At 36.0% G+C, this 15212-nt stretch overlaps 1 protein-coding gene across 2 annotated transcripts in view; it reads left to right on the top strand.

Annotated features, from left to right (window-relative positions):
• NSRP1 (nuclear speckle splicing regulatory protein 1) overlaps positions 1-15212 on the top strand; it is a 60552-nt gene that overhangs the window by 38302 nt on the left and 7038 nt on the right. The window contains exons 1-2 of one of the 2 annotated variants that reach the window (XM_030295677.1): positions 2962-2985; positions 7471-7527. In XM_030295677.1, the coding sequence (XP_030151537.1) occupies positions 2974-2985; positions 7471-7527 (69 nt within the window). In that variant the 5' untranslated portion in view covers positions 2962-2973. Of the gene's footprint in view, positions 1-2961; positions 2986-7470; positions 7528-15212 lie in introns of those variants that run through there. The other variant, XM_030295676.1, reaches the window with a different exon arrangement.

Below are 15212 nucleotides of genomic sequence, written 5' to 3'. Positions count from 1 at the left end.
TAAAAGACACAAGAAACAGTGTGGCCATAGTATGAGAGGGGATGATTATTAGAGCAGAGCTTCTTGAGTAGTGAATGTGGACCAATAAGGGTAAAGCATTAAAGTTTGCACATACCATTAAATGTTGTTGAAACCAAATCTTTAAGTGTCTGCAGAACTGTAGAAGGATATACAACTTAACTGATCTTCTGATGTTGAAAGTTAGGTTGCATCAAGGTTTTCACAAGTGTGAGTAGATACCCCATTATATAATACAGTGAATATCCTAGCACCTAAATCTTTTTGTACATCTTTTGTTTTTTTTCTTTTTATCCATAGAATGAACTTCTGAAAATGGAATTACTGGGTCAAAAGAAATAGATATTTTTTCAGGCTTTTAATAGATTTTGCCAAATTGGGAACTATTTCACATTTTCACAATGTGGGAGTATATATTTGCTTTTGCCAACATTGGATGATAAAATGTTTAAAATCTCTTATTAATTTGATGATAAAAGTTAATGTTTTCATTTTTATCTCCTTAGTTATTGATAAGATTTAACTTTATTCATATAGCTAATGGTCATTCATATTTTCTCTTTTATAAATTTTCTGTTGATAGCCATATCCATGTTTTCTGTCAGAGCTTATATAATAAAAATTTTGTCTATTTTTTACATCTCTTAAATAGGCTTTTGTACTTACAAAAGAGTTATATGAATGTGGACAAATAAAGCTCATAATAGAGATTGCAGAGTTGCAGGCCCTTTATTAAATGATCTCGTTAAGTTTAAAAAAAATGGCGCACCTGGGTGGCTCAGTTGGTTAAGCATCTGACTTCGGCTCAGGGCATGATCTTGCAGTTTGTGAGTTCGAGCCCCGCAGTGGGCTCTGTGCTTACAGCTCAGAGCCTGGAGCCTGCTTGAGATTCTGTGTCTCCCTCTATCTCTGCCCCTCCCCACTCATGCTCTGTCTCTGTCTCTCAATAATAAATAAATGTTAAAAAAAGAAAACATAGTTTAAAAAATGAAGAACAGGAAGTTATCATTTCTAAGTTTTCAGAGCACAATTGAAAATTGTAGCGATAAGCCACTTGAAGAAGGATTGATTCTTGGGGCACCTGGGTGGCTCAGTCAGTTGGGCGTCCGACTTTGGCTCAGGTCATGATCGCGCAGTTCGGGAGTTCCAGCCCCACTTCGCGAGTTCCAGCCCCACTTCGCACTCTGTGCTGACAGCTCAGAGCCTGGAGCCTGCTTCAGATTCTGTGTCTCCCTCTCTCTCTGCTCCTCCCTGCTCACACGCTCTCTCTCAAAAATAAATGAAGATTTTTAAAAAATGTGTTTAAAAAGAAGGATTGATTCTTGAACTGTTTTTTCTTTAGCTGAGAACTATTTGGATAAGTGGATAGGTAAACCTCTTATTTCATAAAGAAGTCCATATGTGATTTTTAAATTGTGATTTATTACTTATGGAAAAATAGATTGATTTCTCCCCCCAAAAAAGAAAAAGTCAGAACACTTTTCTGAATTTTTAATTTTTAAAAATTTTGTGACTGAAGAAAGGTAATTCAATAATATAAATTAATGTGTCCAGTATCTTATTTCTTTCTCAGTGTCATTAAACCATAGTATAAAGCTATTTCTCTTCTGGTAGTTCTCACAGCCCAGGAGACAAACCATCTAAACATGTGTAGTGATCTAAGAAAGGCACAGACATACGGTTTCTTTTGCATTTATCTTTATTGTCTTCATGTTCATTTCTTAATTTCTTACTTGGAATTAAAGTTAATAGGAACCTACTAACTCTTAGATTAGACATAAAAAACTAAGGTGTTAACCAAATATGGCTCCTCTCTCACTTTCAGTGCTATATACCTAGTAGGCTCTCAAAACATGTTTGTCGAATTAAGTGAAACATTTGCAAGGAACTATTAACTTCAGGTTTTCTGAAAAGTTATTTCTCTGAGATTTTTGGTATAAAACCTATTTTGAAAGATTGTGGTACAGTGGCAGTTTTTACACTTTTAGGAACAGTTGGAGTGTTTACATTTGAGCCAATTTATAACTTGAGTTATTTTTTCTTTAAGATAAAAGCCCTTACAGGCAGTAATTTTTATCTTCCTACATTTAAAACTAATGGTAATTGTGGTTTTATTAGGAGACACTATTAAGGAATACTCTCATTTTATAAACTAATTTGGTGTTCAGACATGAAATTAGAATAATTGCCTGCCTGCTAATTTTGAAACTAATCAATCAGTGATTGTGTTGTGTGGTTTGGTCACATTCAGCTTTAATCATTTTATTTAACAGCTATTTTTCCTTAGGCCAGTTGTAGGCTAGAATATTTTGAGGCAAGAACTAAAGTGTTTTGTGATATCTGTACTAAGCAATATATATTCCTTTAAAATAATGCTGAGTGAAAAAAGCCAGGTTCAAAATGATTCCATTTATTTAACATTCATGAAGTAACATATAGGGATAGGGAACAGTTTAGTGGTGCCAGGGATTAGGGGTGGGGAAAAGAGGTGAGTATGGCTGTATAGGGGTAGCACAAAAGGAATATTGTGGTGATGGTACAGTTAAATATCTTGGTTGTGGTGGTAGTCACATGAAGCTATACATTTCATAAAATAGCATAGAACTATACACATACTGTCATAAATATATACACATATAACTGGTAAAATATGAATAAGCTCTGTGGTTTGTACCAATGTCTGTTTCCTGGTATTGATATTGTACTATAGTTATTTAAGATGTTAATATTGGGGGAAGCTGGGCAAACGACCTTCCTGTACATTTTTTTGCAGCTACCTGTGAATTTGCAATTACTGGAAAACAAAGCTTTAGAAAATATACTTCAACGAGAACTCCACCCTAAACCAGAGCAATTATTAAAGGCAGATATCCCAGATCAAGTCCCACTATCCAGTTATTACTATAGCAGCACAGTAGAGGACTCCCTCAAAGAGGGGTTCTTTCTGATCTACTCATGCTTGGAGAGGTATATTTTCATTTATAAGTAGTTCCTAATAAAGCCACTATCAGTTCTAAAAAAACCCATTCCTTAGCTATGCCATAGATCCCATGGCTAGCAATGGACTTGAATGTATGCATCCTCCATTTTCCTGTTGATTGGTATACTGGATATAAAACCTTAAGGCATCTTAACACAAAACACATGTACAGCCTTTTAAATATTCTACAGAATAGATTTTTCTATTTTAGTAGATGTAAATTGAATCATACTATATGTATTTAGAGTTCTAATTAAATAACAATCTTGTGTTTTATTAAGCATAGCAATAAATATAAGGTGAGACAGAGTTTACATGCTTTTCTGGTGAGCACATTGGTTTAACTGTAACTGTTTTCCCATAACTTCATTTGTTTAAATATAAACATTTCTTCAGTCTCATGTTCTTAAACATGAACATAGTAATAATAATGGTAATAATGATGGCTACCCCTTATTGAGTACTTCTTTGAGCCAGAAACTTGCTGAGCACTTTTTATATTTTATTTTCATTTAATCCTTGTGAGGATTAAAGGACCTTTGAGGTAGGTACTATTATATAGATGAGTAACATACCTGAAATAACACAGCTAGTAAGGGAAAGAACAGTTTGAACTCGGTCAGAGTCCCAAGCCTACACTTGTAACTATTATTCTGTACTTCCTTTTTATACCATACAATATAGGAACTCTGAAGTTAGAGGCTGATATTTTGGTGATTATTATATATCTAAGTTTTTTTTAATTCATAAGGCATATACATGAAATCTATTCTCTTACTGAGTTCAGTAAGATGAAGCCTTCCTTGATTTATGCAGGAGGACTTGTTTTTGTCTTTTTAATCTTCTCTCACTTATCCTTCCTTTTTCTTTTCTTTTCTTTTTTTTAATTAAATAAGCTCTATGCCCAGAGTGGGGCTTGAACTCACAATCCCAAGCTCAAGAGTTGAGTGCTCTACCAACTGAGCTAGCCAGGCGCTGCTCCTTTCTTTTTATAGAAACCACAGACAGTCCCTGACTTTGGATAGTTTGATGTAGGATTTTTCAGCTTTATAATGATACAGAAGTGATACGCATTCAATAGAAATTGTATGTCAAATTTTGATCTTATCCTGGGCTAATGATATGCAGTACTCTTGTCATGATGCTGGGCTCTGGCCATGAACCACAGCTCACAGTCAGCCATGTGATCACAAGAGTAAACAACCCATACACTTAAAATTATCCTGTACCCAAACAACCATTCTGTTACTGACTTTCAGTACAGTATTCAGTAAATTATGCGAGATATTCAGCACCTTTATAAAGTAGGCTTTGTGTTAGATCATTTTGCCCAACTGTAGGCTAATGTGAGTGTTCTGAACATGTTTAAGGTAGACTGGCCTAAGCCATGATGTTGGATAGGTCATGTGTATTAAATGCATTTCAGCTTAAAATATTTTCAATTTATGATGGGATTATTAGGACATACCTTGTCGTAAGTTGAGAAAGAGCCGTGAATTAAAAGTTGAGTCTTAACATTCATATTTTAATTCAAGGATATCTCTAAAGACTTAGAAAAACTTGACCTTTAAAATAGAAAATTTTATTGATCCTGCTTTTAATTTGGCTGGTTTTTTATCTCCAGGATGGATCTAGACTTGAATTTCTTATGTTTGTTATACAGAAAATTTTAAATGATCATTAATGCATTTATTGATTTTTTATATATTGATTTAAAATTGTTCAGTACATTCACTGATTTTTATGTGAGGTCACAATTATAGAAACAACTAAAGGTTCTACTGCACTCTTTATTTTTAACTTTTTGTGTGTATGTGTTTAAACAAATTATTGGCTTTTTTTTTTTAAGTAAACTGTACCCCCAACATGGGGCTCAAACTCATGACCCCAAGATCAAGAGTCATGTGCTTTACTCACTGAGCCAGTCAGAGGCCCTCAGTTGTTAACGTTTTAGTTATTACCTTTAATAGTCACTGTCAGAGTTCGTTTAGTTAGAAAACTGAGAATCAGGGGCTCCTGGGTGGCTCAGTCACTTAAGCCTCCAACTCTTGATTTTGGCTCAAGTCATGATTTCATGGTTTGTGAGTGGTTTGGGTTCAGCAGTGCAGAGCCTGCTTGGGATTCTTTCTCCGCCTCTCTCTCTGCCCTTCCCCTCGTGTGCGCACGTGTGTTTGCTCTCTCTCAAAATAAATAAACTTTAAAAAAAATTTAAACTGAAAATTGAAGAAGCTTCAAAAGGAGGTACTCTTCCCTGACTTTCTCAGCTTAGGTTCAGAGCTGCCTCTTTATTCCACTGATGATGCTGTTGGAATTCCAGGGTTATAAGTCTTTGAATAGAATGTGTAAAATACTGTACTCCTTCCATTCTGTTAACACCCTTTAAGTAAGAACATCTGATGTTTTTCAAAAGTCAGACAGAAATCATCCTTCAGAACAGCTAGAAACATGGGAACAAAACCTCTTGTTATGTCTCAGAGTATATATACTTTACATTAGCAAGGCCCTTCCCAGTCTCCTTGTTCTATATTACATGAGTCTAAAAAGTACTGGCTCTGTGTTTTACTTTTCTAACTTCAGTAGTTTAGGTTGAAGCAACCACACTGAAAGCGACAGCAGATGAGTTGTAACCGGCTGGAGGAGAGATAAGAAAAAATAATATAATAAAAGCAATCAAAGAAGTTGATTGCATTTGGACACTTAATCTTCTAGTCAATCCTAAAGACATTACTAAGTCAATGATTAAGAAACATTTAATTTACACTTAGAAAGACTGAGACATTAAAAATAGATTGGAAAGAATTTATGAGTTATGCTTATTAGTACATTTAACATTTTAATATTTAACATTGGTATTCTAATGAGTAAAAATGTGTTGTATCACATAACAAATTTGTATTAAATTAATAATACATGTAATACACAAGTAATCCACCTAGCATGGCACCTGGCTCGGTAAATGTTAGCTACTATTGTTTTTGTTATTGATATCTTTTTCTCTAGTTGTAGTCAATTCACCGTCACCTAAAATGTCCTTAGTTCTTTGCCTGTACAATTCTTTTAATAAGTGTGTGTTCTATTACTTGTATGGCATTTGTGTATTAACTTTATTTATCTCCATGGCTTTAGGGAACTAGAATTAGGTTTATTTATTTTGTTCTGTTTGTTGCCATGGTAAACAAAGGAGGCACCAACTGATACTACACAGCTGAAAGCAGCAAATGTCAATATGCTAGAGAAGTATAGTCCTGAGGCTGGGGGTTATACTTTTCATTAAGAGATAAACTCAATCAGTAGCCTTATTTTTTTTTTATTTTTTATTTTTTTTACATTTATTTATTTTTGAGAGAGAGAGAGACAGAGCACGAGTGGGGGAGGGGCATAGAGAGAAGGAGACACAGAATCCAAAGCAGGCTCCAGGCTCCGAGCTGTCAGCACAGAGCCCAATGTGGGGCTCGAACTCATGAACTCATGAGATCATGACCTGAGCCGAAGTTGGACACTTAATCGACTGAGCCACCCAGCCTTATTTTAATATAAAATTCACATACCATAAAACTCACACTTTTAAAGTGTACATTTCAAAGTTGGTTAGTATATTTACAAAGCCTTATCCTTTTAAGAAAACATTTTTTAAGTATTTTAATTATATTTCCTTTCTTAGCTGTAAATGTTTGCTTTTGCCCATGTGATTACTAAATACCTCTTGCCTTCTCTTAAATTCTTTTTTGGTTCAGGTTTAATGTCCTGTCTCTTTTAGGAAGGCTTTCTTGATTCTGTGCTCCCACAGGCTTTTTTTTTAGTCACTTTATAGCTTATCACATCTATGTTCTAATTATCTCTTTAGTCACTTTTTCTTCCCTTTCAAACCATTTATCTCTCAGAGATAGAGACTGTTCTTGTTTTCCTTGCTATCTGCAGAAGCTAGAACAGTGTCTGATATGTAGGCTTTTCAGTACATAGTTATTGAATGATTATAGCCACAGATAGTTCTGGCAGCCCCTAAGCCTTAACATATGCCAAGAACTTGATACTATTATTCAATGGTGAATATTAAAAGAATGTGCTTTTTGTTGCTGGGAATCATACCACTTTCGTGTTGCAAGGGACCAGTGTTCCCCTACCCAATGCATGCACACTCAACACACACTCACATGTACAGACAAAATAAATTGAAATCTGTTAGAGATTGAATGCCTTAGTGGTGAAGTTGGGAATAAAAAGCCATGTTACCTCATTTTTTCCTGTACCACTCTATTTTCTCTTACATGTTACAGCCTGTTCTCATAATTTATAATTCATTTGTTTCCTAAGGTTTAGGTAAAAGACCTTGAAAATGTTAATTTAGTTCATAATATTTTTTCATAATTTTTTCTGTTTTTAACTATAGGTAAGGAACTGGCTGCCAACCAGAATACTAGAAACGAAATTTTAAATTAGTTTTAAACAATGACAGTGTTTTTTATGTTTTATAGACCTCCGTGAGTGAAAGCCTTCAGAGGGAAGCTGCTAAGAAGCAAGCAATGAAACAGGTAAGGTGACTGAGTGAATTAAATGTGTTTGGTGAAGTATTTCAGCTCATGTTTTTTTTTTAAGTATAAGTTCTGGTTATCTAGGTCTTGAGACTGAACATATATAAAGAAATAATTTTATGTAGGGGCACCTGGGTGGCTCAGTCGATTAAGCATCCGACTTCAGCTCAGGTCATGATCTCACAGTTCGTGAGTTTGAGCCCCACGTCAGGGTTCTGTGCTGACAGCTCAGAACCTGGAGCCTGCTTCGGATTGTGTCTCCCTCTCTCTGCCCCTCCCCTGCTCGTCGTGCTCTGTCTCTCTCTCTCTCTCTCAAAAATAAGTAAATGTTTAAAAAAATTTTTATCTTGACCCTTGTTTTCTGAAAATGTTTAGGATGTTTCTTGATTCATAATAGATTTCAGGTTTTTGTGATAAATCTTAAAGGCAAAGCACAGTGAAGAATTAGCTCTTCATTGCTGTGTTGTAGATTAAATCCATTTCTGCTTTCAGATGACTCAGTAGTCTTATAGTGGATTATGTGGTTTAATAATTCTTATTAATGAGCTTACTTGCTTAAAAAAAGTCTTTTCACACTGAAGTAATTTCATGATTTTATAATCTGAAATTCTCTAAGAATGGGGAATATCTAGTAATTTTCAATAGACTTGCCTAGAGCCTTATATTTATATGGCATTCTATAGTATTTATTTACAAGGACTTTTTTTTAATACATACATTATATTTTTAAAATTCTCGCAAACTTGCCTGTGGTCCTGATTAAGAAATCTGAAACTTCAGGTGCGCCAAGGTGGTTCAGTCAGTTAAGTGTCTGACTGATTTCGGCTCAACTCATGATCCCAGGGTTGTGGGATCAAGCCCTTCATTCGGCTCTGCACTGAGCATGGAGCCTGCTGCTTAAGATATTTTCCCTTTCTCTCTCTTCCTCTGCCTCTTTCCCCCATTCCTGTGCTCTCTCTCAAAAAAAAAAATTATTTTTATTCTACATGTGTAGTACATTGGGGGTTATATTATTGATTTAAGAGACTGTCATATATATATATATTTTTTTTTAATCCATTGTTATAGTTTAGTCATGTGGTATTCATTATAACGTACATGTGGAACTGTAAAATTGTAAGGAATAGGGTTCAATTTGCTCCATCCACTTGACAATTTCTCATATTTTGCAATGTCAGTAGTAACATTTGAATCAAAATTGATTAAATCTCCTTGAATGACAAGTACTCATCTAAATGTATTTGTTCCAGGGGTGCCTGGGTGGCTCGATCATTTAAACGTCCTACTTCAGCTAAGGTCATGGTCTCTCAGTCTGTGAGTTCAAGCCCTGTGACAGGCTCTGTGCTGACAGCTCATAGCCTAGAGCCTGCTTCAGATTCTGTCTCTCTCTCTCTCTCTGTCTCTCTCTCTCTCTCTGCCCCTCCACCCCCGTACTCTGTCTCTCAAAAATGAATAAATGTTAAAAAAAAAATTTGTTTTCATGTATTTGTTCCATATCAATACAGGAGAAAACATAACACCCTCTAGTCAATATTTGTTGGTTATTTTAGCAGTTTCAACCTGCATACATCAAATATCAGCTCTTGTATGTATAATATTAGCAACCATTTTATACCATTGTTTATTATCCCTGTAAAATTTTTAGTAGTTCAGTACTAGTAAGTAAATCTTTTAGTGAATTAATAGCTATTTATATATGGTTATATAGGTGAGAAACTGTAACGGTTTTTTGTTTGTTTTTTTAGTGTTTATTTATTTTTGAGAGAGAGAGTGCGAGTGGGAGAGGAACGGGGGTGGGTGGGGGGCACAGAATCTGAAGCAGGCTACAGGCTCTGAGCTGTTAGCACAGAGCCTGACGTGGGGCTCGAACTCACAACCCGTGAGATCATGACTGAACCAAAGTTGGATGCTCAACCAACTAAGATACCCAAGTGCCCCTCTGTGACAGTTCTTTAGCTATATCTTGTTGCAACAAAATTTATATATTTATTTTAAATTTTTATTTAAATTCCAGTTAGTTAATATAGTGTAAAGTTATTTTCAGGAGTAGACTTCAGTGACTCATCACTTACATATAACACCCAGTGCTCAAAATGATTAGCTCTTTCCTTAATACCCATCACCCATTTAGCCCATTCCCCCACCCATCATCCTCCATCAACCCTCAGTTCTGTATCATAGAGTCTGTTATGGTATGTTTCCCTTTCTTTTGTTTTTCCCCCTTCCATGTGTTCATCTGTTTTTTGTTTTTGTTTTTTCTTAAATTCCACATATGAGTGAAATCATGGTACTCTGAGTGACTTATTTCGCTTAGGATAATACACTTTAGTTCCATCCACATCATTGCAAATGGCAAGATTTCATTCCTTTTGATGGCTGAGTAATACTCCATTGTATATGTATATACCACATGTTTATCCATTCATCAGTCGATAGACATTTGGGCTCTTTCCATAATTTGGCTGTTGATAATGCTATGGACATTGGGGTGCACGTACCCCTTCAAATCTGTAGTTTTGTATCCTTTGGGTAAATACCTAGTAGTACAATTGCTGGGTCACAGAGTAGTTCTATTTTTAACTTTTTAAGGAACCTTCATACTGTGTTCCAGAGTGGCTGCACCAGTTTGCATTCCTACCAGCAGTGCAAGATGAACCCTTACTCTGCATCCTCACCAACTCTTATTGTTTCCTGTGTTGTTAATTGTAGCCATTCTCATAGGTGTGAGGTGGTATCTCATTGTGGTTTTTGATTTGTATTTCTCTGATAATGAGTGATGTTGAGCATCTTTTCATGTGTCAACCATTTGGATATCTTTGGAAAAATGTCTATTCGTGTCTTCTGCCCATTTCTTAAATGGATTATTTGTTTTTTAAGTGTTGAGTTTGATAAGTTCTTTATAGACTTTGAATATTAACCTTATATTAGATATGTCTTCACCCATTCTTCAGGTTGCCTTTTAAGTTTTGTTGATTGTTTTCCTTCACTGTGCAGAAGCTTTTTATTTTGATGAAGTCTCAGTAGTTCATTTTTGATTTTGTTTCCCTTGCCTTTGGCAACTTCTAGTAAGAAGTTGCTCTGGCTGAGGTCAAAGAGGTTGCTGACTGTGTTCTCCTGTAGGATTTTGATGGTTTTCTGTCTCACATTTAGGTCTTTCATCCATTTGAATTTATTTTTGTGTATGGTGTAAGAAGTGGTCCAGTTTCATTCTTCTGCCAGTCACCATCCAGTTTTCACAACACCATTTATTGAGGAGACCTTTTTCCATTGGATATTCTTCCCTGCTTTATGAAAAAATTAGTTGACCATGTAGTTGTGGATCCATTTCTGGGTCTTATTTTCATTGATCTATGTGTTTGTTTTTGTGTTTGTGTTGTGTGTACTGCCTTGATGACTGTAGCTTTGTAATGTAGCTTGAAGTCCAGAATTATGATACCTCCAGCTTTGCTTTTCTTTTTCAGGATTGCTTTGGCTATTCAGGGTCTTTTGTGGTTCCATACAAATTTTAGGATTGTTTGTTCTAGCTCTGTGAAAAATGCTGGTAGTATTTTGATAGGGATTGTATTAAATGTGTAGATTGCATTGGGTAGTATAGACATTTTAACAGTGTTTGTTTTTTCAATCCATGAGCATGGAATGTTTTTCCATTTCTTTGTGTCATCTTCAATTTCTTTTACAAGTATTCTATGGTTCCAGAGTAGAGATCTTTTACTTCTCTGGTTAGGTATATTCCAAAATATTCCTTATTGGTTTTGGTGCAATTATAGAAGGGACCAATTCCTTGATATCTCTTTATGTTGCTTCATTATTGGTATATAGAAATGCAACTGAATTCTGTTCATTGATTTTATATCCTGCAACGTTGCTGAATTCACATATTAGTTCTAGCAATTTTTTTGTTGGAGTCTTTCAGGTTTTCTACATAGAGTATCATGTCATCTGCGAATAGTGAAACTTTGACTTCTTCCTTGCCTGTTTGGATGCCTTTTATTTCTTTTTGTTGTCTGGTTGCCAAGGCTAAGACTTCCAGTACTATGTTAAATAGTAATGGTGAGAGTGGACATCCCTGTCTTGTTCTGATCATAGGGGAAAAGCTCTCAGTTTTTCCCCATTGAAGATGGGGTAACTGTGGGTCTTTTGTATATGGCTTTTATGATGTTTGCATATGTTCCATCTATGCCTACTTTCTTGAGGGTTTTTATCAAGAATGAGTGCTTTTTCTGCATCTATTGACAGGATCATATAGTTCCTATCCTTTTATTAATGTATCACATTGATTGATTTGCAAATACTGATGGATTCGATTTGCTAGTATCTTATTAAGAACTTTTACATCCATGTTCATCAGAAATATTGACCTGTAATTCGTCTTTTTAGTGGGGTCTTTGTCTGATTTTGGAGTCAAGGTAATGCTGGCCTTGTAGAATGAGTTTGGAAGTTTCTTTTCATTGTTATATTTTTGGAACAGTTTGAGAAGAATAGGTATTAACTCTTTAAATGTTTGGTAGAATTCCCCTGGGAAGCCATCTGGCCCTGGACTTTAGTTGGGAGATTTCTGATTACTGATTCCACTTCTTTGCTAGTCATGGGTCTATTCAAATTGTCTATTTCTTGTTTCAATTCTGGTAGTTTATATGTTTCTAGGAGCTTCTCCAGTTCTCCAGATTGCCCAGTTTGTTGGCATATGATTTTTCATGGTATATTCTTAAAATCTATGGTATTTCTGTGGAGTTGGTTGTGATCTCTCCCTCTTTCATTTGTGATTTTATCTATATGGTTCCTTTCTCTTTTCTTTTTATTAAGTCTGGCTAGAGGTTTATCAATTTTATTCTCCAAAGAACCAGTTCTTAGCTTTGTTGATCTGTTCTCCTGTTTTATTTTTGTTTCATTTATTTCTGCTCTAATCTTTATTATTTCCCTTCTTCTGCTGGCTTTAGGCTTTATTTGCTGTTCCTTTTCTAGTTCCTTTAGGTGTGAAGTTAGGTTATGTATTTAAGACTTTTCTTGCTTCTTGAGATAGGCCTGTGTTGCAATATACTTCCCTCTTAGGATTGCCTTTGTTGTATTCCAAAGGTTTTGGACTATCATGTTTTCATTTTCATTTGCTTGCATGTACTTTTTAATTTCTTCTTTAATTTCCTGGTTAACCCATTCATTCTTTTTTTTTTTTTTTAATTTTTTAAATGTTTATTTTTGAGAGAGAGAGAGAGACAGAGCATGAGTGGGGGAGGGGCAGAGAGAGAGGGAGACACAGAATCCGAAGCAGGCTCCAGGCTCTGAGCTATCTGCACAGAGCCTGATGTGGGGCTCGAACTCATGAGCTATGAGATCATGACCTGAGCTGAAGTCAGACACTCAACAGCCTGAGCCATCCAGACCCCCCACCATCCACTCCCCCTCCCTCCCCCCTGCATTCATTCATTAGTAGAATGTTCTTTAACCTCCATGTATTTGTGGTTTTTCCAGATTTTTCTTGTGGTTGACTTCAAGTTTCATAGTGTTGTGGTCCGAAAATATACATGGTATGATCTCAATCTTTTTGTGCTTGTTGAGGCCTGATTCATGACCCAGTATGTGATGTTCTGTGTTCTTTTCTAGTCTTTATTGCTTTTTCCCCCCTCAAGGAATCCCAACCTTTAATATTTTCTTGCAGGGCTGTTTTTGTGGTCATGGACTCCATGAGTTTTTGTTTGTCTGGGAACCTGTTTATGTCTCATTCTATTCTGAATGGCACCCTCCTTGGATAAAGTATTCTTGGCTACATATTTTTCCCATTCAGCACATTAAATATATCATGCCACTGCCTTCTGGCCTACCGAGCTTCTGTGGACAGATCTGCTATGAAACTTATCTGTCTTCCCTCATAGGTTAAGAACTTTTTTGCCCTTGTTGCTTTTAGGATTCTTCACTTGTCTGTGTATTTTGTGAATTTGACTATGATATGCCTTAGTGATGGTTGGCTTTTGTTGAATTTAATGGGAGTTCTTTTTGCTTTTTGAATTTCTATGTCTGTTTCCTTTGCCAGGTTAGGGAAATTTTCAGCTCTAATTTGCTCAAATAAACCTGCCCCTTTTTCTCTTTCTTTATCTTCTGGGACTCCTATGATAGGAATCTTATTAAGCTTTAAGGAGTCCTTGAGTACCCTAAGTCAATATTTGTGATCCAATACCTTTCTTTCCCTCTTCAGCTTCATTATATTCCATAATTTTATCTTTTATGTCACTGATTCGTTCCTCTGCTTCATCCATCCTCATTGTCATGGCATCCATTCAGGTTTGCATCTTGGTTATAGCATTTTTAATTTCAGCCTCACCAGTTTTTAGTTCTTTTGTCTCTGCAGTAAGGGATTCTCTAGTGTCTTCTATGCTTTTTCAAGCCCAGCTAGTATCCTTATAATTATTGTTTTAAATTCTAGTTCAGACATCTTACTTGTATCTGTATTGATTGAATCCCTGGCTGTTATTTCTTCCTGTTCCTTCTTTTGGGGTGAATTCCTCTGTGTTGTCATATTGTCAAGGACAAAAAGAAGAAAAAAAGCTGGATCGTAGATATGTTTTGATCTCTCTCTGCATTCAGGGCTCCCTCCCCATCACAGCACCCACAGCTCTTCTGTCCCCCAAATCAACTCTCCACAGCTCCTAACTTCAACATTGTGGCAATTTTTTCATGTCTAGTGCATTTTTTCTTAGTCCTCAGATTCATCTCTTGGGTGTTCAAAATGATTTGATATTTATCTAGCTGTGTTCAGGGATGAGGCAAGCCTAGCAGAAGAGAAGTCTCTAGTAGTAGGAGTAGTAGAAGTCTCTTCTCCTTCACATTTCCTTTAATGTTTGTCATCTGTTTGTTCCTTGTCCAACTGGAATTCTGCATAACGATAAATTTGTTAAGCACTTTTTAATGTGCCAGACATTATAGCAACCACTTCTTGAGAATTCTCTTTAATTCTTAAAATAATCCTATGAGATAAATGCTCTTATAATCTCCATTTTGTAGTTGATGGACATGAAGGCAAAAAGATATATGTGACTTTTATGAGGTCTCATAGTTAGTTCAAACCCAGGCATTGAAATTGCAGAGCCCATGCTTTTAGCCACTATGTTTACTGCCACCCTGGGGAATGGGCACAGAATTATGTATTTAGTAATATTAAGGTAATATCTTAGTTTCATAGTGGAAACGTAACTCAGCATCCTCAAGATGGTTTAATGCACACATAAAAAACTGATTGTTTTTTAAACATAAATGCTGAGGTGCTTTGAGTTAGAATTTTAGAGTTCAACTTCTTCACCATATCAATGAGAGAATTAGTTCCAGAGAATCTGATGACTTCTCCCACATAATGTAGGCATCTAGTGTTCTGGTGTTCTTTAAAATTTTGAGGGGGGCACCTGGGTGGCTCAGTCGGTTAAGCATCCGACTTTGGCTTAGGTCATGATCTCACGGTTCATGGGTTCGAGCCCCACATCGGGCTCTGTGCTGACAGCTCAGAGCCTGGAGCCTGCTTCAGATTCTGTGTCTCCTTCTCTCTCTGCTCCTCCCCTGCTCATGGTCTGCCTCGCTCTCTCTCCTTCAAAAATAAAATATTAAAAAAAATTTTTTTTTTCACGTTTATTTATTTATTTTGAAAGAGAGAGTGTGTAAGCAGTGTAGGGGCAGAGAGAGAGGGAGAAAGAGAATCCCAAGCA

This window comes from Lynx canadensis, chromosome E1 (assembly GCF_007474595.2).
Source record: "Lynx canadensis isolate LIC74 chromosome E1, mLynCan4.pri.v2, whole genome shotgun sequence".
NCBI lineage: Eukaryota > Metazoa > Chordata > Mammalia > Carnivora > Felidae > Lynx > Lynx canadensis.
Note: the sequence above shows the minus strand (reverse complement) of the source record. Positions and strands in the feature narration are given on the sequence as shown.